The sequence below is a fragment of the Rattus norvegicus genome, chromosome 8, assembly GCF_021556685.1.
Source record: "Rattus norvegicus strain SHRSP/BbbUtx chromosome 8, alternate assembly SHRSP_T2T, whole genome shotgun sequence".
NCBI classification, from domain to species: domain Eukaryota; kingdom Metazoa; phylum Chordata; class Mammalia; order Rodentia; family Muridae; genus Rattus; species Rattus norvegicus.
The window spans coordinates 127385001-127408623 of NC_141541.1; the positions used below are offsets into that span (position 1 = coordinate 127385001).

Consider the following 23623-nt stretch of genomic DNA (forward strand, 5'->3'; position numbering starts at 1 on the left):
TGTCAGGCTTACCCACTGGGCCCTCTCACTGGCCCCTGGGCTTCTCTTTTGACAAAGCTTTGCAACTGAGAACTCCAGCTTTGCTGCCCCCAGCCCGGGTGTGAGCAGCAGAGTCAAGGGCATGACTGAATTTTCAGAATCGGTTGTCTACTCAGCCAGGAGTCTGGATGGCAGCCTTCACTCACAGGATTGTAGGAGGTCCCCTAGAGTGGCAGGTGCCCGTGGGTGGGGAGCACATGTCAGATCAGAGCTGAGGACTTGGCTGCCACAGGCTGAAGGCAGGGGCTTAAGGGTGACGCTGTGATCCAAATGAGGCTTCCTCTAGCAATGGCCGCTGCCTGGATGGGTCTTGGCAGGGCAGCTTCCTCACACGCTAAGGGCAAGGGAAAGCATCATCCCTGGGGAAAACAATGGTCCTCTGAGCTCCACCCGTGGGGGGTTTTGTTTTTATTGGTTTTATATGAGCACACTGTCGTTATCTTCAGACCCACCAGAAGGGGGCATCAGATCCCATAACAGATGGTTGTGAGCCATCACGTGGTTGCTGGGAATTGAACTCAGGACCCCTGGAAGAGGGGTCAGTGCTCTTAACCGCTGAGCCATCTCTCCAGCCCCTACCCGTGGGGTTTTGAAACAGTTCTGATGCCTGGGCCATAGATAAGGAGCAAAGCTGAGGGGAGCGTCAGAGCAAAGAGAGGAGAGGGTAAAACCCACAGCCAGGATTAAAAAGCCCCACCCAACACCTTTCTGTGTTTTGGGGTTCGTTCCAGCAGGGCCTGGAACTTCCTGCTAGTGAGGATGACCTTGATCTCCCCCCTCCCAACCCCCCTCCTGCACTACCTGAGTGCGGGCCGGGATTATAGGCATGCACCGCCAAACTTGGTTTTATTCTGTGGAGCTCTGTGGCGGGGAACCAGCCAGAGCTTCCCCCTCTTTCCCGCTCGGCCCCTCCGGCTAAATCCAGACCGCGGGCCCCACTCTGTTCTCAGCTCTTCCGAGGCATCCCAGCGGTTCTTGGATGCCCAAGAGCCTGAGAACCCGACGGCCACGGCCTCCTTGCAGGCCCGGGGACCCCTGAGCCAGCTGAGGCTGTGTCCCGTGCCACAGACTGCTTCCCACTCCCAGAGCGGTGTCCCGCGGCTTCCCATAGCCCGACACTCACCTGGCGGCGGCGTGGGATAAGCATGGTCCACTTCGCGGATCCTGCCTCCCAGAGCGAGCCCTGTGGCAGAGTGGATGCGGGACCCGTATAAACCATCCAGGACTTCAAAGATGCTAAGCAAGCACTCCTCCACCAACTAAGCTGTGCTCCCAACATTGCCTGTTGTCCCCCGCAGGCTGCCGACCGTGTCAGAAACCTAATCAAGGCGCTAGAGACTGGAGAGCCCCAAAATCCAAACCTACATCTTAAGAAGATCCTTGCAGTCAGCAGGCTGGTAAGTAGGTGGCATCCTGTTTCTGACCTACCCCTCAGTTCCAAGAGATGACCTTGAATTCCCCCCTTTATGCTCCGAGCACCCTTCCCCTTCCAGCTCGAGCCTGGACCTTCCGCTTAGGTAGCACATCCCTATGGCCACTGCCCTTCTCTGGCTGTAAACAGTGACATGATGTGGCCACTAGGAGGCGCCATAGTGACTAAGGAGTTGGGGTCTGAAGGGATAACTGTGGTGGCCCTACTAGGGAGGGAAGGTACCACTACAGATATACACGGAGGATGACAGTCACCCAGTAGCACCTAGCTACCCCTGTCTGGTTCCTGCAGCCCAGGGTTGGCCTGATTCTTAGTTTTCACTGTAAACCTTGCTTGGGAGTGAAGATTTTACAAACGGCAAACTCTGGCAACTTGGTCAGTTTGGACCTTTGATGTCAGAGACCCAAGTGGACTGTCGGTTAAGACCAGTTACTGTGGCCAGCCGAGGGCATGTCCAGAAGACCCCGTGGCACCGGAGTTTCCTCAGGAAATGGATAACTAGCTGGACACACCCAGTTTCCTAGATAGAGATCCCAGATACCTCTTGGGCTCTTTGGGACCTCCCAAAATGTGCTGAAATTCGCGAGTGCGTAGACCCCACACACACACACACACACACACACACACACACACACAGGTCTGACATGCTTTCACCCAGACAGGCTGAGCTGACAGACTCTCTGTTCCCATATGTCCACTCTTGGCAGTGTGGGAGGCACCAGGTGGTCCATCGGCTTGTGAGCGGCTTCCTGGAGCGCACCTTCATGGCCACACCTTCCTGTGCCCTTGTGGCCACAGAGCTGGGCTACCTCTTCATCCTACAGCAACAAGTGAAGGAAGCCTCTCTGTGGTACAAGGAGGCCATGAAGCTGGAGGAGAACAGGCTGGCTGCCTTGGCAGGTCTCTGGATGCTGGGCAGGGCAGGGCAGGGTGATAGCCCAGCAGGGTGTGTGCCTGGGAACATTCTCTCCAGACTGTGTATGAGCTCGGGGGTTACTGTACCATGGGGTCTTCCCGTAAACACACCAATACAGATAGATGTAAGGTTCAGGACCAATTAGGACCACCATCCTACCCACACTGACCCATGTCATAGCTGTGGCACCCGAATCTTACCAGTAGTCTGATGCTCATTCTGAGGCCCTGCCCCTTCTTGGTCCCCATAGGCCAGAAGTGGAGATGTCCCCTCCCCCTAAGGCACACACACCCCTTGTATACACACCCCTTGTATGCACATCCTGACTTCCCTCTGCAGATCCTGGAGTTGAAAATCCACCAGGAGAGCTCTCTACAGTGTTTCTTTACTGTCTGATAAGTTGTCTGTTGTGTGTCAAACGACCTTTCCAAAGGTCCCACTTTTTACTTTTAAATTAGCGCATACTGACCATTCCTAACAGTGAATCTTACTCAGGCCCCTTCACAGGAGAAGCGCCATTTTTCAGTGGGTTTTTTGTTTGTTTGGTTGGTTGGTTTGGTTTGGTTTTATTGTTTGTTTGTTGAGACTGAGTCTCACGGTACCACCCAGGCTAGCCTTGAACTGGTGCTCCTTCTGCTCCAGCCTTCTAAATGTTGGGCTTACAGGCACGTGCCAACACACCCAGGGTTCTTGTGTTTATTTTAGTTTTTGAGACAGGGTCTCCTGTAGCCCAGGCTGGTCTGGAATTCACTGTGTTGCCAAGGCTCACGCTGAACTTCTGATCTCCTTGCCTCTACCTCCAAGTGTTAGGATCACAGGTGTGTGCCAAGCCCTGTTTACATGATGCTTATCGGTTGGGTTTATTTTGTTTTTGTTTTTTTGTCTTTTTTTGTTTTTTTGTTTGTTTGTTTGTTTGTTTTGTTTTGTTTTTGGTTTGGTTTGGTTTGGTTTTTGAGACAGGGTTTCTCTGTGTAGCCCAGTTGTTCTGGAACTCACACTGTAGACCAGCATGGCCTTGAACTCAGAGATCCAATTGCCTCTGCCTCTTAAATGCTGGGATTAAAGGCATGCACCACCACACCTGACTGGTGCTGTGTTTTGAACCCAGGGTTTTATATGTAGTGAAGAAGAAGCTCTCTACAAACTAGGCAGCATCACCTCCTTCTTTTTTCTCAACTGGCATCCATTTAAACAGCTCAACTCTAATCTGGATGTGGAAGCATATTCTTGAGGCACTGGAGTACGTGGGGTGGAGTAAGCAGGCTCAGTGCTCGGAGCAGCTGTTCTTGGCTAGGCCCCATGTTCTAAGCTCCAGCCTCCCTGAGAGATAGTGTAGTTATCAGAGTGGTTATAACTTTCTAGTCAGCATGTTAGGCTGGCCCTCACACCAACACCTCTCCTCCATCTGGAATCCTGGGAAAACTTCTATCTGTCATCTGTCTGTCTGTCTATCTATCTATCTATCTATCTATCTATCTATCTATCTAACTATCTATCTCTAGAGGGAAGATCTTATGTAGCACAGACTGACCTCAAATTTAGTACTGCTAAAAGTGGCCTTGAACCAGTTCTCCTGCCTCTGCTCCTAAGTGCTGGCATTATAGACAGACACCATGAAGGCTTTTATTTTATTTTAGTGTGTGTGTGTGTGTGTGTGTGTGTGTGTGTGTGTGTGTGTGTGTGTACATGAGTGCAAGCCATGGCACAAATATGGAGATCAGAGGACATCTTTAATTCTCCCACCTTTATGTCAGTCCCAGGGAATCAGACTCAGGCCACCCAGCAAGCACCTTTATCTGCTGACCGCTCTGGCCAGCCCCAATGACATTCTTCACAGATGACTCCAAGCTGGATACAGTGACACGTGACTTTAATCCCAGCCCCCAGGAGTCAGGGACAGATAGATCTCTGAGTTTGAGGCCAGCCTGGTCTACAAAGAGAACTCCAGAACAGCCAAGGCCACAACAAACAAGCAAGCAAGCAAACAAACAAACAAATGTAAAAGAAGACTTGATTTCAAGCATATGAAAAGAGAAAAGTGCCTTTAGCAGACCCAAAATCTCAAGACCCTCAAAGGCAAACAGTGTCATGACTAGAATTCCAAGCATGACTAGAACTGTGAGCCAACACAGGCAGAGATGAGCCCAGGTAAAGATCAAAGCCAGGCATGGTGGTCCAGGCCTGCTGTCCCTGTCCCCTGAAGACTGAGGCAGAGGCCTCACACAGAGACCCTGTCTGAAAACAACAGAATGAGCAGACCAGCTTTCTCCAAGAACCCCAGGGGAAGTTAGAAACACAGGCCCAAGGATATCTATCAGAGGCAGAGAGCAAAAGCTCACAGTGGGACCGCCACCCAGGAAGCGGATTGCCAGAACATTCAAGGAGACCTTACAGAAAACTGGAGGGAGGAGAGTGTCGCCTCAGAGGACCCCCATCACCGCCATGTGAAAGTCTCAGCACTGCTCAGCACACAGGCAAATTTCCTGAAGCGTCCACCAGGCTGAATCCTCCTCAGTTTCCTCTTTTCAGGGAAAGCCCCAGTAGGCAGCCAGAGGGAAGTCTGTCTCACACGAATCCTACCCAGGACCCCAGCTAACCCAGAGGGGCGAGTCAGGGGGAAGTGTCAGCCTGGACTTAGAAGTTCTACCAGCTGTCCCAGGCTGAGTCCTATACTTCTAGATCTGCATGCAGTGTTCAGGACAGGGGTTGTCCAGTGGGTCATGCAAATCGGGGGGCCTCTGAAGAGCAGAGTCAAGCCCCAAAGAGCCTGGGACTTCCCTATGACTGCTGTAAAGGATACCATCAGCTGGGTATACTGGTGCATGCCTGTCACCCCAGCAGGCGGGAGTAGAGGCAGGAGAATCATGAGTTCAAGATCGTCCCCATTTAGCTCAGTGGTAGAGCGCTTACCTAGGAAGCACAAGGCCCTGGGTTCGGTCCCCAGCTCCGGAAAAAAGAACCAAAAAAAAAAAAAAAAAAAAAGATCGTCCCCAGCTCTGTAGAGTTTGAGGCCAGCCCAGGCTGCCCGAGACACGGTCTCGAAAATAGTAATGATTAAAAACAAGTTAATTAATGTAGTATATAAAAAGAAACAGGAGGACAAAGCCTAGTAGAGTGTCTATTACCAACACCATAAAAAAAAATCACCCCAAACAAAAGGGGGGGCCACAAATAGGAAATTTATAATCTAGTTAAAAAGTCACTAAAAATATAAAAATGCTCATTCCCCCTAATAATCAAAAGGATATGGATTGGGGTTGGGGATTTAGCTCAGTGGTAGAGCGCTTGCCTAGCAAACGCAAGGCCCTGGGTTCGGTCCCCAGCTCCGGAAAAAAGAAAAAAAAACAAACAAAAAACAAAAAAACAAAAAAAAGGATATGGATTAGAACTCAAACTTTGGGAGGGAGAGGGAAGGAGGGAGGGAGGGAGGGAGGGAAGGAGGGAGGGAGGGGATGGGAGGGGAGGGAAGGAGAGAGAGAGAGAGAGAGAGAGAGAGAGAGAGAGAGAGAGAGAGAGAGAGAGAGAACAGGTGCAGACAGAGATCAGAAGAGGGTGTCAGATCCCCTGGAGCTGGAGTTGCAGGCAGTTTTGAGTGCTAGGATCCTAACTCAGGTCCCCTGCAGGAACCACCAGCGCTCTTACCAGCTGAGTCTACCTCCCGCCCCTCCTGTCACATTAGATTGGTAAAGATAGGAATGTGTCTGAGATTGTAAGAAAGGATATGTTTAAGTTCTTAGCAGAGAAGGCAAGATGGCTGCGTGAATAAAGTGGCCTCCTGCAAGCCCAACGCAGGGCCCACAAAGGACAGAACTGACTCCCACTGGTCGCCTTCTAACCCTCACAAGGGCAGCATGGCAGACACGCTTGTGCGCATGCGCATATACCCAGGGCTTCGTGCATGCTATACCCTGAATCCCCCAAATGTAGATCTTTGGGTAGCTGTGTATACATTAATAACAAATACTTAGAAAAGTGCTTGACGGGTTAAACCCCAAGTTCTTAATGGCGGCTATCACTAGAGCCATTGTTAAAGCCAACATATGAGTGAGGGATCGTTGTTGTCTTTCTGCTTCGGCTCCCTGCCCCGCACATGGTTGACTCCTTCAGTTTGCAAAGATGTTGAGAATGCCGGCCTGAGCTCCCTCCTCCCTCCTCAGTCCCACCCTGGCTGTGCGGGGCGCTGGCTCTGGAGAGGCGCTGCCTCTGCTGCCTGCTGCCTGCTGCCTGCTGCCTGCTGCCTGCTGCCTGCCTGCCCGCCTGGCTACCCTGCCGGCCCAGCTTTGTTCTTGTCCATCTATAGGGAGCATCTGGTGCCAGATCCTACAGGGCCAGCTGGAGGAGGCTGCTCACCAGCTGGAGTTCCTCAAGGAGGTGCAGCTGTCACTTGGGAAGTCTGAGGTCAGAGCTAATGGGCAGGGATGGCTGGGAGAAGGGTTCTCCAGCAGAGGGCGATCAAGGTGGCCCACCTTACAGCTTGGGCCAGCCTCGGTTCCCGGGCCAGCCTCACCCTGAGCCCTAGCCTCTCTCACACAGGTGCTGGTTTTCCTGCAAGCCCTTGTAGCAGCTAAGAAGCAAAAGCTGGAGCAAGAGGCCACGGCGCTCCTGAAGGAGGCAGTGGAACTGCATTTCTCCAACATGCAGGGCCTGGCCCTGAGCCCCGAGTATTTTGAAAAGCTGGACCCCCTCTTTCTGGTCTGCATCGCCAAGGAGTATCTGCATTTCTGCCCGAAGCAGGTTAGGGGACCCATTTTCATGGCAAAGGCCTAAAGTACAGGCGTGGGTGAGTTGAAGCCAGATGACCTCAGAGGCTGTTCTAGTACAGAGTTGGATGTCCCATGTGAGCTCCCAGGCCTTAGAGAAGGTGTGGTGCGGGGACCATACTTGGGTGGGTTGGTACACTGGCCATGCATCTGTCTATATCCTGACAGAATCTATAATCCCAGCACTGGGGAGGTAGAAGAAGGAAGATCAGAAGTTCAAGAATGTTGGTGCTGGAGAGATGGCTCAGTGGTTGAGAGCACTGGCTTCTCTTCCACAGGTCAAGGGTTCGATCCCCAGCACTGTCTATACCTGTATGGGGTCCAGTTTCCTCTTCAGGTGTGCAGATGGACATGCAGACAAAACACAACAAATATATTGTGTATATGTGTGCACAACATAAATAAGTAAATCTAAAAAAAGAAAGAGCATAAGTTTGTCCGTTGTTGCGTAGGGAGTTTGAGGTCATCGTGGGTTATGTGAGACCCTTTCAGGGGAAAATTTTTTAGAAAGAAGAGGAAGTGGGAGAGAGAATAAGGCAAATCACACATTAATCTCCTGGTGTTCCCACAGCCCCGGTCACCCGGCCAGCTCGTGTCTCCACTTCTTAAACAAGTCGCCATGATCTTGAGCCCTGTAGTAAAGGTGGCCCCGGCCATGATGGAGCCACTGTTTGTGACAGCTCAGGTCAAGTTCCTCTCAGGTAAGCAGTGAGTCCCAGCAGACACTGACAGGGCTTCTGCCCTAGGGTTATATCCTGGGAAATAACTTTGCCTAGGATACTTTTCCTATATGTGACATACATACACACTTGCATACATGTGCACATGCATGCATACATACGTATGTACATATATATGTACGTACATATATGTATACACACATACACATTCATACATATGTACACACTTGTATGCATACATACATATGTGTACACACATGTATGCATACATACATGCATGTTGCAGGAAAAATAAAAAATAGATGAGTGGCTGCTACCAGTTCCCACAAGTGCTCCAGCTGTCTCTCTGTCAGCCGCTTTCACACACTGTCCCCTTAGCAGATTGTTACCACGCCTGACACACACGTCGCGTTCAGCAGGCCATTCTATCGTGGCACCACGCCACACTAGTCCAGGCATCCTACAGCCTAACACGGCTTCCAGAACTGAGACAGGCTTTCTCTCTGCCTGCTGAGAACTTTGCTCACATCCCCTGTAGCCCAGTAAAATCAAAGCTCTAGAAACTTGTAGTTTAACAATTAGATTTATATGTTAAATTCTCAATCTACAATACATCCACACAATAAATTCACTGCCAATTAATAAATATAGAAACCGCCCACCTAGACAAGATAAAACTGACCTAGACTGCCTGGATGGGAATCCTCCTCCTCTGTCTCCATCTTCCTTTCTTGGCTCCTCTTCTCTCCTCCCTAGACTTTCCTCCACCTACCCTTCCTTCTCATTCAGTGATAGGCTTTGCCTTATCCTGAACCCCCCTTGCTGCATAAAAGGACATCATCCTACACATGCATACATACATATGCACATACATGCGTACATGTGTGTGCACACATACACATGTGTGTACATACATGTGCAGTACATGCATACACACATTGTACATACTATGTACATACATACATACATCACAGGCCCTGGGGTGTGGAGCTTTCAGAGGGTCACTGAGGCCACTGCCCAGTCTGCCAGATCCTCCCTTGTCACAGCTCAGGCACCAGAGAAAAAAGGGAAGCAGGCTCCGCGAATGCCCAGTTGTTTCTCTGACACTCAGACTTTCCCTGGTCTCCAGTCGGCTCTATGTTGAATGATTTTGCTTTTCTGAGGGCTCCTAAGTCTTCATCCTCAAGGTCTCTGCCAGGTTTACTCTTAGCCTTAAGGTCTCCTGGGTTGAGGGCCATGAAGGACTGTCCCCAGAGGCACTGGCAGCTACCAACAGGTTTGGGACCAAAGCTAAGTCTCCAAGTGCTTAGGTTGCCACGGTGGCTTCTTCCTATCTCCACAGCACACAGGAAGAGATGAGGGAGTTTGGGACCCAAAAAAGATGTAGCCCAACTTCCAGGTGAGGGACTCCAGGCAGCAGCTATGGAGAGGCCTGGCTACCAAGGGAGGAAAGGCACCTCCTGACCCACAGCACCCTGGTACTACGCTGCCAGTCTCAAACAGAGCTGCAGCCTGGCTTAAGAGAGGCCTCCATGTCTCTCAATGTCTGGAGTTAAGACTTCCATGAAGAGAGGTTCAGACTTCCATGAAGAGAGGTCTTAAAATGAAGACTTTGCCTGCCCTCCATGAAGAGAAGTCTTCTTAAACAAAGACTTTGTCTGCCCAGCTGAATGCCCTGTATGACTACATCCCTGGTCCCACATCCAAAAGACAGTGTGTCAAGGCCCAAGCAGAATTAGCATACTTGAGGTCCTGGGTTCAATTCCCAGCACCCAAAAGTAAAGATAAAACACAAGGATCAGGGGGGCTGGAGAGATGGCTCAGTGGTTAAGAGCACTGACTGCTCTTCCAGAGGTTCTGAGTTCAATTCCCAGTAACCACATGGTGGCTCACAACCATCTGTAAAGAGATCTGATGCCCTCTTCTGGTGTATCTGAAGACAGCTACAGTGTACTTATATATAATAAATGAATAAATCAAAAAAAAAAAAAAAAAAAAAAAAAAACCACAAGGATCAGAATACTAGCCTTACAGACTTTCTCTCCTTTCTTTTTTCTTTTTTGTTGTTGTTTTGTTTTGTGATGGAGTTTCTATGCATAGTCCTGGCTATTCTGGAACTCACTCTGTAGACCAGGTTGGCCTACGAACTCTCAGAGATCCTCCTGCCTCTGCCTCCTGAGTGTTGAGATTAAAGGCACACACCACCCATCCCGGCTTAAGTTAAACTCTCTAACAGGTCTTGCAGGGCAGAGGAAAGAACCCAGTCATCAAAGTGCTTTCCTTGCAAGCAGAGGACCTGAGTTTGACCCCACACTTGTAGTACTAGTGCTAGAGAGGCAAGATACAATGGAATCCCCGCCCGAGGGCTTGCTGGTTGGCTAGCCTAGCCTACTTGGTGAGCTCCAGGTCCGGGAGAAAGATCCTGTCTCAACACAAGGTGAATGGCTCCTGAAGAATGACACTAGGTGTTATCGTCTAGTGGATGCACGTGCGCGCACACACATGCACACACAGACCCACCCACACTCAAAATTTTAGAACTGCTTAAGACACCAGTGTTGAGGCTCCTGAGCTGCTGCACCTGTGAAATCCAGTTGCCCTCCCTTGACTTGTCGGGTCCTTGGGGGGCTCCTGAAGATCCCTGGCCGCAGACTTTGGTTTCGCATTCCTAGGAGAGCTGGAGAACGCGCAGAGCACCCTGCAGCGCTGCCTGGAGCTGGACCCCACCTTTGTGGACGCTCACCTCCTCATGTCCCAGATCTACCTGGCCCAGGGCAACTTCGCCATGTGCTCCCACTGTCTAGAGCTGGGTGTCAGCCACAACTTCCAGGTGGGAGCTCTCCACACACCATGGCCCACTCTACTCTTGTACCCCTTTCTGGACGGTTGCCTGGGAGGGGAAAGCCACAAAAAGGCAGAAACGTCCCCCAGGCCCTGTGCTAACTCGCAGAAAGGGCTGGCTCACCGGCTCCTCTGGAGAGGTTCCTGAGGCTGCTTTGTGAGCAGCAGATAAGCTAGACCCCACTCTGCTCTGCCTCTCCCAGGTCCGAGACCACCCCCTCTACCACTTCATCAAAGCCAGGGCCCTCAACAAGACTGGCGACTACGCCGAGGCCATAAAGACCTTAAAAATGATCATAAAGGTGCCCACCTCAAAGGCAGAAGAGGGCAGGAAGTCCCGAGGCCCCTCCGTGCGGCCCAGCGAGCGGGCATCCATCCTGCTGGAGCTAGTAGAGGCCCTCCGACTGAATGGGGAACTGGTAAGAAACGCCGGTGCTTGGGGCCAGGGATTGGGCTCAGTGGACAAAGAGCTGGCTGTGAAGGCCTGAGGACCAGAGTTCACACTGCCAGCACCCACAATTCATCAAAAGAAAGTTTTAAGCTCAGGGAGAGACCTGCCTCAGGAAGTAGAGTGGGGAACAATTGAAGGAGACAGTTCTGTCAGGCTCTGCCCTCCTCATGCAGATGTGAATGAGCAGGGTGAGCACGCTCATGCCTTCACCCCTCAGTGGGGCTGTGCACGTATGCACACCACATACAGAGACACACAGCAAAGAAGGAAAGCTCCCCTGGAGCACAGTAGAGGCCCCAGGAGATCAGCCTTGGGGCCAAGTTCTAACTGTGCCTGATGTTACTTGGGCTAAGATTTGAGCCCTTTCTGTTGGTTTGGTTTGGTTTGGTTTGGTTTGGTTTGGTTTGGTTTGGTTTGGTTTGGTTTGGTTGAGACAGGGTCTCACTATGTGTGATAGGCTGGCCTGGAACTCACCATGTAGACCAAGCTGGCCTCGAACTCACAGAGATCCCCCTGCCTTGGCAAGAAGCAAGAGCAAGACTCGTAGAGGCTGGTGTCTGCATGATGCCCAGGCCTCAGTAGCCTTCCCAACGCACAGGCTGTGGTCTGTCTTGTTTCCATCTGTGGCCAGGGTCTGTAGTCTCCCCTGTGATGAGCCTGACGAGACAGGAAGATAGGAAACTAGCCTGCAAAAAGCCGCTGCTCACTCTCTAGATACAGGGACTGTGAGGGTGCCTCAGCTGGCAGAGTGCTTCCCACACAAGCATGAGGACATAGGTTTGATCCCTGAGAAAAGGAGTGGGGCCAGCATGGAGGTTAGCTTGTCTACATAGTGAGTTTCAGGCCAGCCAGGGCTACATAAGGAGACAGTGTATATATATGTGTGTGTATGTGTGTGTACACATATATATATACACACATGTATATATATACGTATTTTATTGTGTATATTGTACATATGTGCATATATGTATGTGTATATTATTTATATTTTATTATTTTATTTATATATATAATTTTGTTGTTTTAGCATATATATATACATATATATATATATGTATATATATATATATATATATATGAGATGACTCAGTGGTTAAGAGCACTGGCTACTCTTACAGAGGATCTGGTTTCAGTTCTTAACACCGTCATGGTGGTTCACAACTATCTGTAACTCCACTTCCAGAGGGTCTAATTTCCTCTTCTGGCCTCTAAAGGCACAAGGCATGTATGCACACACACATATATACAGAGGTCGGTGGGGGGAAGGAGGGGAGGGGAGATGGAGCAGGACTGGGAGAGGGAGGGAGGAGAGAAGAGAGAGAGGAGGTACTCACACACATGGAATAAAAATAAATATTTACTTCTTTTTCTGTTTTTGATTTTTTGAGACAAAATTTCTCTGCGTAGCCCTGGCTGTCCTGGAACTCACTCTGTAGACCAGGCCTCGAGCCTTGAACTCACAGAAACCTGCTTGCCTCTGTCTCCCAAGTACTGGGATTAAAGGCATGTGCCACCAGCGCCCAGCGCAAGGCCCTGAGTTTGGTCCTCAGCTCCGGGGGGGGGGGGGGGGGGGGTTGGGTTTGGACAGTATTTGATTGTTCAACTTGGTTTTTGTTTGGTTTTTGCTTTTCTAACTTTGAAGATTTACCATTAGTTTATTATTGCGTGTGTACACGTGTACACATGCTGTTATACATGTGTCACAGCGAGATCAGAGGACAAATTGTGGGAGTTGCCTCCCTCCCTCTGCCATATTAGTCCTGGGGATTGAACTCACATTACCAGCTTTAGCAGCAGACGCCTTAACCCCCTGATCCCTTTCATCACCCCTTGGTTTGTTTGTTTGTTTGTTTGTTTTTAAACTTTGTAGTCCAGATTGGCATGAAATTACGGTCCTCCTGCCTCAACCTCACAAGTGTTAGGATTGCAGGTGTCCATCACCATGACTGGCCTCCCAGCTAAGCTCCTGGGGAAAGGGTCGGGTCGGGTGAGCTGTCCCCATTAAAGGAGACACAATGAGGAGAACAGAATCTGTAGGTCCTAAGGAATAATCCTCGCCTCTGCGGCTGCCCTGCAGATGGTCGAGAGCCAGACTGGCTCAGAAACACCAGGCCACGAGCTGAACCCAGGGGTGGGGATGTGGCATAAATCTCCTTGGGTCACCTGTAATAGTTAATACCGAAGAGAGGGTCTGTCTGGTCCCCCACACGTTGTAGCACGAGGCCACTAAGATCATGCAGGATGCCATCAACGAGTTCAGTGGCACACCAGAGGAGATGCGCATCACGGTCGCCAACGTGGACCTGGCCCTGAGCAAGGGCAACGCAGACCTGGCACTGAACATGCTAAGAGGCATCACGCCCAAGCAACCCTGCTACACAGAAGCCAAGGAGAAGATGGCCAGCATCTACCTGCACACTCGCAAGGACGTGCGCCTCTACATCGGCTGCTACATGTAAGTTCTGCCTACAGCAGGCGGCACCTCTCCCCATCCCCCCAACCCCCCACCCTGGCTGCCAGGGTTCCCTCAGGTCGCATACCTTCCACTGGGTCTCCCTCCAGAGTGTAGCCCCGGACTGCATTAGACCAAGGTATGAGCACCTCGTAGGTCTCCCTGCCTGTGGCTGTGGGTGAGTTCTGAGGACCTGCTGCCAGCCCCTCCCCTGCGTCTCTGCCCTGTATGGCTTACATTCAGCGAGAAGATCTAGGCCTGGACCCCAGCACTCGTGCAAAGACATCACAAGAACACATTCACACTTTGGCCCCTCACGCTGCCTTGAAGAGCCATGGTGCAGGGCCTTGGGGATGACCAGTGTGGGCTGGGTGAGGAAAGAGTGGAGAGTGCAAGGTGGCGGCCCCAACCCTCTGTCTCCCAGGAGCTGGTGTTGTGACCTCAGGGGGCCTTCCCAGCCTCTTCCTCTGATAAAAGCTAGTTGGAGGTTGGAGAACTGGGAGTGTGGAGACTGAGTCATAGCGCACCATGTTAGTGGACATCCATGGGAGCAGTGTGGGCCTGGGGTGGGGGTCTGTGGCTGCTCGCTTGCCAGACGTGTACTGGCTTCCATCTTCTCGCCTCAGGAAAAGGGTGAGCATTGGGGGGTGAGGCTCGGTTATGGGTTCTTTCATACCACGCACGAAGCCCTGTGCTCTGTCTTCAGTGTGACACAAAGCCAGGTTGGGCAGGCCACGACTGTAATCCCACACTTGGATCCTGCCTGTCTTAAAATCCAACCAAACCCAAACAAAGAAACATGGAAAGCAGTGTGGCTCATGGAGAAGGGCTGGAGGGCTGGGGTGGCCCCCAGCCATGGCTAAGAGACTCTCAGGGCTCCCGGGGATCTCCATGACTCAAGAATGGTGAACGGTGCCCATTAGGCAAGCCCAGACCTGAGAACCGCAGTTGATTTCTCCTGCAGGGAGCTTTGTGAACATCTGCCCGGCCCCCACAGCAGCCTGCTACTGGGTGACGCTTTCATGAACATCCAGGAGGTAAGTGCGGGAACCTAGCCTTGCTAACTAACTCCCAGGATTACTCTTCCAGTGGGGGGAGAGGGAAGAAAAAGACACCCCCCTCCATACTTTCCCCACCAGCCTGAGAAGGCCCTGGAGGTGTATGACGAGGCCTACAGAAAGAACCCTCACGACGCCTCCTTGGTCAGCAGGATTGGACAAGCCTACGTGAAGACCCACCAGTATGCCAAGGTGAGGCTGCCCTGGGGAAGGGCCAGCCAGGCAGAGAAGGAAGGAGAGCCCATTCGTTGGGGCTGTAGATGGGAAGGGACAGAGTATTTCTACCCTAGCAGCTACCTGCTGAGGTTGTGACCAGGGGTAAGCTCAGTCGGTCTACACTGCAGCAGGCTCCACTGAGGCCTGAGCCCCGTTGAGGGTTGAGGCAAGGGTGGGGCATTCATCTTGGGCATCTGTGTGCAAAGGGACAGTCTAATGCAGTGGCTGCTGAAGGGACATGGTATTAGCCACCCCCATGCAGAGCCAAACTGAGGCCCATATGTCCTGTTTGCGCTAAGGCCATTAATTACTACGAGGCTGCCCAGAAGATCAGCGGGCAGGACTTCCTGTGCTGCGAGCTGGCCGAGCTGCTCCTGAAGCTGAAGAAATACCACAAGGCAGAGAAGGTGCTGAAGCAGGCCTTGGAGCGAGACTCCGGTGAGGTGGCCTTGGAACTCAGTCCCAGCCCCGTATCCCTGGGCCCTCCCCATCAGCCCATGGGCTAGACTACACTGACTGGTGGCTCCTTCTAGGGGTCAAGGACATCCCGTCCCTGATGGATGAGGTCAAGTGCTTGCTTTTGTTGGCAAAAGTTTACAAGAGCCATAAGAAGGAAGACGTGATGGAAACGCTGAACCAGGTAACTGGCCTTTATTTCCTGAGGGCTGCGGAAGGAAAGGGGCTCGGCCCACAGTCGGCCAGGGGCCCATGGTCTGCCAGGGCAACAGGGCCCACGGTCGATCAGGGCGACGGGGCCACCATCAGTGATGGTGAATCTGAGAATACTGGGCTGGGCTGGGCTGGGCTGGGCTGGGCTGGGCCAGAAGCAAGAGAGGCTTGTCCTTACCGAGGGTGATGTGATCCAAGGTGTTACAGCAGCTGTCTGCATCGAAAGCTCTGTGCTAGCTTTGTTTGCCCCTCTCTCCTCCCGCAGTCCTTCCTCCTGCTCTCCCACGCTCAGTCCCTCCCTCAGTCCCTCTCTTCCTCCCTTCCTTTTTTTTTTTTTTTTTTTTTTTTTTCGGAGCTGGGGACCGAACCCAGGGCCTTGCGCTTCCTAGGTAAGCGCTCTACCACTGAGCTAAATCCCCAGCCCCTCCTTCCTTCCTTTTGAGAAAGGGGTATCCCAGCTCGCCTACCTAGCTGAAGATCGCCTTGAACTTCTGATGTTCCCGCTTCTCTCTCGAATGCTGGGATTTCTGCAGTTTTTCCACCACACCCTGCTTTACTGAAAGATCTCACTATGTAGAGCTAGCTGGCCTAGAACTCTATGTAGCCCGAGCTGTAGACTATGCTGGGTTAAAAGCATGAATGACCACGCCTGGCTCTAGCCATTCCGCCCCCCCCCCCACCAATATTTATCTAATGCGTGTGGGTATTTTGTCTGCATGTCCATCTGCACCCCAGAAGAGGGCGCCAGACCATATTATATTGTGAGCTGCCCGTATGGGTGCTGGGAATTGATCAGAAACCGTGGAAGTACAGCCAGTGCTATTAACCACTGAGCCATTTCTCCAGCCCTAGTCTAGCTAGGTTTTTTTTTTTTTTTTTTTTTTTTTTTTTTTTTTTTTTTTTTGAGACAGGGTCTTAGTATGTTTACCAGGCTGGTCTTGAATTCACTATGTAGCCCAGGCTAGCCTTCAGGTAGTCCTCCTACTGAACAGTAGTATCCCAGGTGAGCATTACTACCTATGTCTGGCTTCTCCACTCTCTTTTTAAAATTCCACCGCAGCCCTCCAGGCTAAACACTGTGACACCCCCATCTGATAGATAAAGCTCAAAGGCAAGAAGGCTTAAATCCAAAGCCAAGTACAGATGTCTAGGGCTTATGGTGGTTTAACTCGGAGTTCTAGGATTTTTAATAGTGTGAAATTGGTGTGCACTGGATAGAAACTGCTCTGAGTCTTTACTTTTCCTGGGCTGGAGGTCCATGATGCTGCCTCGGATGCCAGCGGCTGTGAGCCACAGCTTCCGATTGGCCGCTCCCTCTCAGGCTGTGTGACGTTCTGCAGTGCGACCGTTGCTGAGCTGCTATACCCAGCGGGCTAGGGACATACAATGTGCTTTGTATTTTATCTGTCTGTTTATCTACCCACATGTATGTGCACCACCTGTGTGCCTTATGCCTGCGGAAACCAGACCAGGGCCTTAGATCCCTCGGAACTGGAGTTAGAGGCGGTTGTGAGATGCCCTATATGGGTGCTGGAAACTGAACTCAGATGTTCGACAAGAGCATCTTAACTGCTGAGCCATGTCTCCAGCCCAAGGATTTTGATTTTTTTTTTTTTTTTTTGAGACAGGATCTCATTGTGTAGTCCTGGACGGCCTAGTACTTGCTGTATAGACCAACAGTTCTCAATCTTTGGGTTTCAACCCCTGTAGGGGTTGAATGACTCTTTCACAGGGGTCACCTTAAGGCCATTGGAAAATACCAATATCTACATTACACTTCATAGCAGTAGCAAAATTACACTTATGAAGTAGCAATGAAAATAAATTTATGGTTGGGGCCACCATGACATGAGGAACTGCATTAAAGGGTCCTGCAGCATCAGGAAGGTTGGGAAGCCCTGAAATAGACTAAGCTGGGCTTGAACTCAAAGATCCCTCTGCGTCTGCCTCCCAAGTGCAAGGGTTAAAGGAGTGTGCCAGCACAGGAAGGGAGCCCAGTGTGTCCTTTGCTTGTATCCCCCTTATAATGGGTTCACCTTAAGTCAAGGGAGGTGAAGCTGAGATCTGACATCTGCCTGGACCAACCATCTTCTCTCCATACCGAGCCATCCCTGATCCAGGCACCCCTGGCCATTCCCATTCCTGCCTTGCCTCTCCACCCACAAGTGCAGGCTCCCACTTGTTCCCAGGATGCATTGCACTGTGTGTGGTTCTAGAAGGAGGCACTGCCAGTGCCACCACTTGAGGTGACTTCTCTTATTTACTGCCCCAGTCCCCACTCCTCTCTCTGCCATTGAGGAGCCCAGTGCTAGTCCGTACGCCTTCTGAAACCTGCCTGTCTTCCATGCTCCTCACCTCATCCACTCACGCGTTAGATGTGTGAGAAGTGCCTCCACTTCTAGAAAGGAGGGTGGAACAGAGCAAAGGTACCCATCAAAGCACAGCCCACAGACACACACACACACAAAGCCCTCGGTTCTGTCTCCAGTACCACATAAACCAGGCCTGGTGGCACTCGGGATCAGAGGTTCAAAGCCATCCTTGATTATATAACGGTTTCCAGGCCAGCCCTTCTCAAACAACAAAGACCTAGTCTGAGCTAGGTGTGGTGACCCGTACCTTTGATCCCAGCACTCTAGAGGCAGAAGCAGGCAGATAGAGCTCTGTGAGTTTGAGGCCAGCCTGGTCTACCAAGTTCCATATCAGCGAGGGCTACAAAGGGAGGCCCTGTCTCAAAAATAAAGCACCACCAGCAGAGGGCGTGGCTGTGAGTTCCTCGAGGTGCCCTTTCTGGCCCTGCCAGCCGTGGAACACTGGAAATCCTGTGCTCTGGCACATGGGTTCAGGGTTTCTGAACCCAACCTCATCCGTTCCCCCAAGGCCTTGGACCTCCAGTCCCGCATACTGAAACGGGTTCCTCTGGAGCAGCCAGAAATGATCCCCTCCCAGAACCAGGTGGCAGCCTCCATCTGCGTCCAGATTGGAGAGCATCATCTCGCGGACAAAGATTACGACAGCGCTATGAAATCCTATAAGGACGCCCTGGCCTACTCACCTACAGACAGTAAGGTGTGGAGTAACACCCTGGGACCTGGGGAATGTGGCTCAGTTGATAAAGTATTTGCCTAGCACGCACAAAGTTCGGTCCCCAGTAGCTTACAAACCAAGTAAGATGGTAGCACCTCAGCCCTTGGAAGGCAGAGGCAGGATCTGGGGGCTCCTTGCTGAGTGAGGCCTCTCTTCTCTGAGGAGCTGCAGGTGTAAAGGGGGAGGGAGGCCTCCGGGGTGGGAAGTGGCTCCGGTTGACTCCGGGCCCTCACCTACTACAGTTCTTAGAGGAAGGCTAGGATGACCATCTTTATAGACCATTTATGGATGCAAGAAAGGGAAAGATAGCTCTGAAAGCCACATTCGCCCTGTCTTTGTCACCGGGCCATTGCGGGTTCCTGCCACTGGACTGAGGGACATGGTAAGAGCTGTGACTGCCAGGCTGCGTGCGGCTGAGTTTAAAGCCAGCTGAGAGTTGCCGGAGGGGCGTGGTTCCAGATGATGAACCAGTTCGCTAAGTTCAGGGAAGAGCCCAGCAATGGAAGAGTGATTGCTTAGCATGCACAAAGCCCTGGGTTCAGTCTCCAGCACCACATCAAACCTTTCATCTCTGCACTTGGGAGGTGGAGGCCAGCCTGTCTCAAAAATATACCTAAATATACTTATGACATGTATTGTGTGAGAACAAATAGCTGTTCATCCTTTGACAGACCCTGGGCTGGTTTATGCCAGGGACTGCTGTAGGCTGGAGACAATAGGCCAGGGCGTGAGTCTTGCCTACATATTACCCTCAGGCAAGAGGAAAGTGAAGCATGTGGGTAGTCCCAGAGTCCCCTTTGTCCCAGAGTCCCCAGGGCACAGAGGAATCCCCAGAGGAAGGAGCAGAGGCCAACGGATAAGATTAGTGGGTTAGCCAGGCCCCATCTCACTCCCACTGCTAAAACCGAACGGCAGGGAAGCCTGGTGGGATCGGAGGACAAGAGCCATCCTCTGCCTGTGGCAAGGGGCCTGCTTTAGAAGCCAGCTGATAGGCCGGCTGGGAGGGAGGTCAGAGCTAAGGTGAGTGCAGGTTTTCCCGGGCCTGTGATGCAGGCTTGTTAGCTCTGTCTGGTCTTGTCCTAGGTGGTGCTGGAGCTGGCGCAGCTCTACCTGCTTCAGGGGCAGCTGGACTTGTGTGAACAGCACTGTGCCCCCCTCTTAGAGATGGAGCAGACCCACGAGAGAGCTGCCGTGGTAGGAGATACCATGCTGCACACCGCCCCGGGGGCCCTGTGGGCTGCTTCCTAATTGCCGACCCTCGGATGCCTTCACTGGCTTTGGGACCTAGCCCCAGTTTCCTGCTCTGCCCTTTATAAGGGAGGGATGAGCAGGCCAGCAGAGGGCAGCAGCAACCTCTGCACCAGGCTGGGGGGGGGCGTGGTTGAACAGACTCGGGGTGGGGGGGGGACCACACCTACTATGGGGCGAAGGTGAAGGTCAGGTGACTGGAAGCCTGTGAAATAACCCTCCCTGGTGTCAGGCCTTCTAGCTTGTCTGTTACTCACACCTTCTCCAGGGCCACCCCAGGCTCTGGAGAGCCTGCGATTTCCACCGATTTCCACCTTCCAGTAGGGTGTCCTGGGATCCCACAGGCTCTCTGGACCAGGGAGGCTATCTTCGGGGAGAGTCTTTTCTGCCTTTCCTCTCTGCCAGCCCTCATGCAGGCCGCTGTCAGTAATACACAGCTTGTGTGTCTTCTGATAGGTGCTGGCTGACCTGATGTTTAGAAAACAAAACTATGAAACCGCCATCAATCTCTACCGCCAAGTGCTGGAGAAAGCTCCAGGTAACTCCGCCCAGCACGCTGCTTCCCCACCCAGCCCGCACCGGCTACCCCAGAGAAGGGTGGGCCTTCTCCCCTCCTTCCTGCATGCTCAGAGGAAGCTCCTTTCTTCCCAATTGTTCCCAGAGAGGCAGGAAACAGATAAAGACCCAGAACGTGGCAGCCCTTCCTGAGTCAAAGGGGCCAGTTCCTGGACCCAGGCACTTGGCACTGGAGCCAGGACAGCCCATCTGTCCCCATATCACTGCAGCCACTGGGAGTGAACTGTCTCCTCTACCGTCACACCCACTTGGAAGGCACTGGACTGGGGTGGGGTGGGGCAAAAAAAAAAAAAAAAAAACAGAAAGAAAGACACTAGATGTTCTTTCTTGGTTGTAGCTGCACCCCTACTTGCTACCAAATGAAATCGCTGCTCCAGCGGTCAAACCTGAAAACCAAGCCATGGGCCTAGCCATTCCATGGTAGTCACCACGGGCCCAGCAACTGTTGTTAGGTATATAGCCTTAGAGTCAAGGTACCTGGGTCTGAACCCTCATGTCACTTAGCTGTGTGACCTTTGAAAAACTACTTCATTCCTCCATGTTCTTTGTCCTCGTCTGTCAAATGGGGACAGAAAGATTATTTACCTATAGCTAAGCTACAGCACACACACACACACACACACACACACACACACACACACACACACACACACACACACACAGAGTGGCTAGAGGTCAGGGGACAGCAGTGGGTGATCCTGCCCTACCACCTTTATCCTCCTTCCCTTGGAACAAGATCTCTAGCTGAACTTGTACTTGGCCTGGAGCCAGCAAGCCTCAGACATCCTCCTGCCTGTGACCTCCAGAGCCTGAGGTTCAGAGACGCTCACAGCCCACACCTTGCTTTTTAGATGGGCACTGGGAATTTGAACTCAAGTCCTCATGTTTGTCCGGCAAGTGCTTTGCTGACGGAAGCATCTCCCAGGCCCCTACTGTAGCTATTTCAAGCACTATATAATTTACTCATGCTTGCATACAGACTCATCTATGCTCGGCCTAAACAAGTAGTGTCTCCTAGTCCCTCCTCAAGGTCCAGCACCCCTCCCCCATCAGACCCCGTCACACCAGCCTGATGCAGTTATTGGCCACCACATGCTGCAGATTTCTGCCCTTTCCTTTCAGACAATTTTTTGGTACTGAATAAACTGATCGACCTGCTACGACGGAGCGGCAAGCTTGAAGAGGCCCCTGCTTTCTTTGAACTGGCCAAGAAGGTGTCTAGCCGGGTGCCTTTGGAACCAGGGTTTAACTACTGCCAAGGCATTTACTGCTGGTGAGTTAGGCTGGAGGAGACAGAGGGTCAGTGGTGGAATAAGAGACACCCCCACATGGGGGTTGGGGATTTAGCTCAGTGGTAGAGCGCTTGCCTAGCAAGTGCAAGGTCCTGGGTTCGGTCCCCAGCTCCGAAAAAAGAAAAAAAAAAAAAAAAAGAGAGAGACACCCCCACACATAGCAGGTAGCTAGTGTTTTATGCTCAGTAGAAGAGAGACAGAGCAGCCTCCAGGACCAGAAGTCCTCAGACCTGGTGGCCATGCCATGCCCCCTGGCCTCACGGTTCACCAGCTCAGGGCTCTTGGCATTTCTTTCACTCACTGCAGGCACATTGGACAGCCCAATGAAGCCTTGAGGTTTCTGAACAAAGCCCGAAAGGACAGCACTTGGGGCCAGCTTGCCACCTGTTACATGGTACAGATCTGTCTGAACCCTGACAACGAGATTGTCGGTGGAGAGGCTTTTGAGAGTCTGGTGGGTGACAGCAAGTAAGAGGACTAGGAGGCGGGATGAGGGGGCGGGGCGGGGGGCGGGGCGAAGAGGCGGGATGAGGCTTCAGTTTCTGGGCGGAGGCCAGGTGAGTGACCCACAAGCAGGCTGTCAGCATGAGTCCTGTGCCCACAGCTCTGCCAGTAGGAAAGAGTCTCAGCAGCACGGGGTGCGCACTGCAGAGAAGCTACTTCGGGAATTTTACCCGCACTCGGAGTCCGGGCAGACCCAGCTGCGGCTGCTGCAGAGCCTCTGCCTGCTAGCCACCAGGGAGAAGGCGAACATAGAGGTGGCTCTGGGGGCCTTCATCGAGATGGCCCAGGCTGAGGTGCGAGGGCTAGGGACTGGTTTCGGTGGGCAGGGGTCAAGATGGAGGTGACTGCCAAAGTGCCCCAATGTCTGCTCCCCACGGGTGTGCAGAAGGACAACATCCCTGCACTGCTGGCCATGGCGCAGGCCTACGTCCTCCTGAAGCAAGTCCCCAAGGCCCGAACGCAGCTGAAGCGCCTGGCCAAAGTCCCATGGATGCTGGACGAGGCCGAAGACCTGGAAAAGAGCTGGCTTCTGTTGGCAGACATCTACTGCCAAGGCGGCAAATTCGACCTGGCCTTGGAGCTGCTGCACCGCTGCTTGCAGTACAACAAGGCAAAGATCACTGGCACGGGAGAATAAGGGAGGGGTGAGCGGGGGTGGGAGGGGGGAAGGGGAGGTAGAGCCGGAGGGGGCCGGAATCAGGGGGCTGGAACCAGGACCCACGGGCCAAAGAAGGGCCCAAGGGCCATGTTTATGAGGATCAGGCATAGCCAGGAAGTCGGTGGGCTTGAGCCATATGCAAGGATTAGCTTCTGTGAGGTAGAATCATTGGTTAGAGTGGCTTTATTTTTTTACGATTTATTTATTTTTATTTATATGAGTACACTGCAGACACACTAGAAGAAAACATCAGATCCCATTACAGATGGTTGTGAGCCACCATGTGGTTGCTGGGATTTGAATTTAGGACCTCTGGAAGAGCAGTCGATACTCTTAACCACTGAGCCATCTCCACAGCCCTAGAAGGGCTTTATTTAAGAGGGTTTTGAGTAAACCAGCTTCTGAGTAAAGAATGGGTACACAGTTAACCCTTCAAAAAGCTAAAGATGCTTGTGGGGGTCCCTAATGCACTTTGGGTTCCTGATGCTCACCACCATTCACTTGCCCCCTCCTGGTCCCACCCCAAGGACCATGGTGACTGCTGCCGGGCAGAAATACTAACTGCCCTCCCTCTCCCCCAGTCTTGCTGCAGGGCCTATGAGTACATGGGCTTCATCATGGAGAAAGAGCAGTCATACAAGGACGCAGCCACCAACTACGAGCTGGCTTGGAAGTACAGCCATCAGGCCAACCCTGCCATTGGTAAGGCACAGGCCGAGGTACACAGGGGCTACTGCCCTG

General features: G+C 52.1%; 1 protein-coding gene across 3 annotated transcripts in view; it reads left to right on the forward strand.

Moving 5' to 3' along the window:
* Ttc21a (tetratricopeptide repeat domain 21A) overlaps nt 1–23623 on the forward strand; it is a 35884-nt gene that overhangs the window by 10047 nt on the left and 2214 nt on the right. Inside the window, exons 8-27 of one of the 3 annotated variants that reach the window (XR_015626569.1) lie at nt 1338–1436; nt 2179–2371; nt 6688–6785; nt 6921–7121; nt 7719–7848; nt 10500–10657; nt 10872–11087; nt 13339–13577; nt 14539–14611; nt 14714–14824; nt 15148–15286; nt 15382–15488; nt 18398–18586; nt 19688–19798; nt 20309–20390; nt 21551–21701; nt 22027–22174; nt 22325–22517; nt 22610–22834; nt 23464–23584. Coding sequence is in view for 2 of the 3 variants with exons in the window: in NM_001429437.1 (NP_001416366.1) it covers nt 1338–1436; nt 2179–2371; nt 6688–6785; nt 6921–7121; nt 7719–7848; nt 10500–10657; nt 10872–11087; nt 13339–13577; nt 14539–14611; nt 14714–14824; nt 15148–15286; nt 15382–15488; nt 18398–18586; nt 19688–19798; nt 20309–20390; nt 21551–21701; nt 22027–22188; nt 22325–22517; nt 22610–22834; nt 23464–23584 (2998 nt within the window). In the remaining variant the exon portion in view is untranslated. 3 annotated transcript variants of the gene reach the window in all.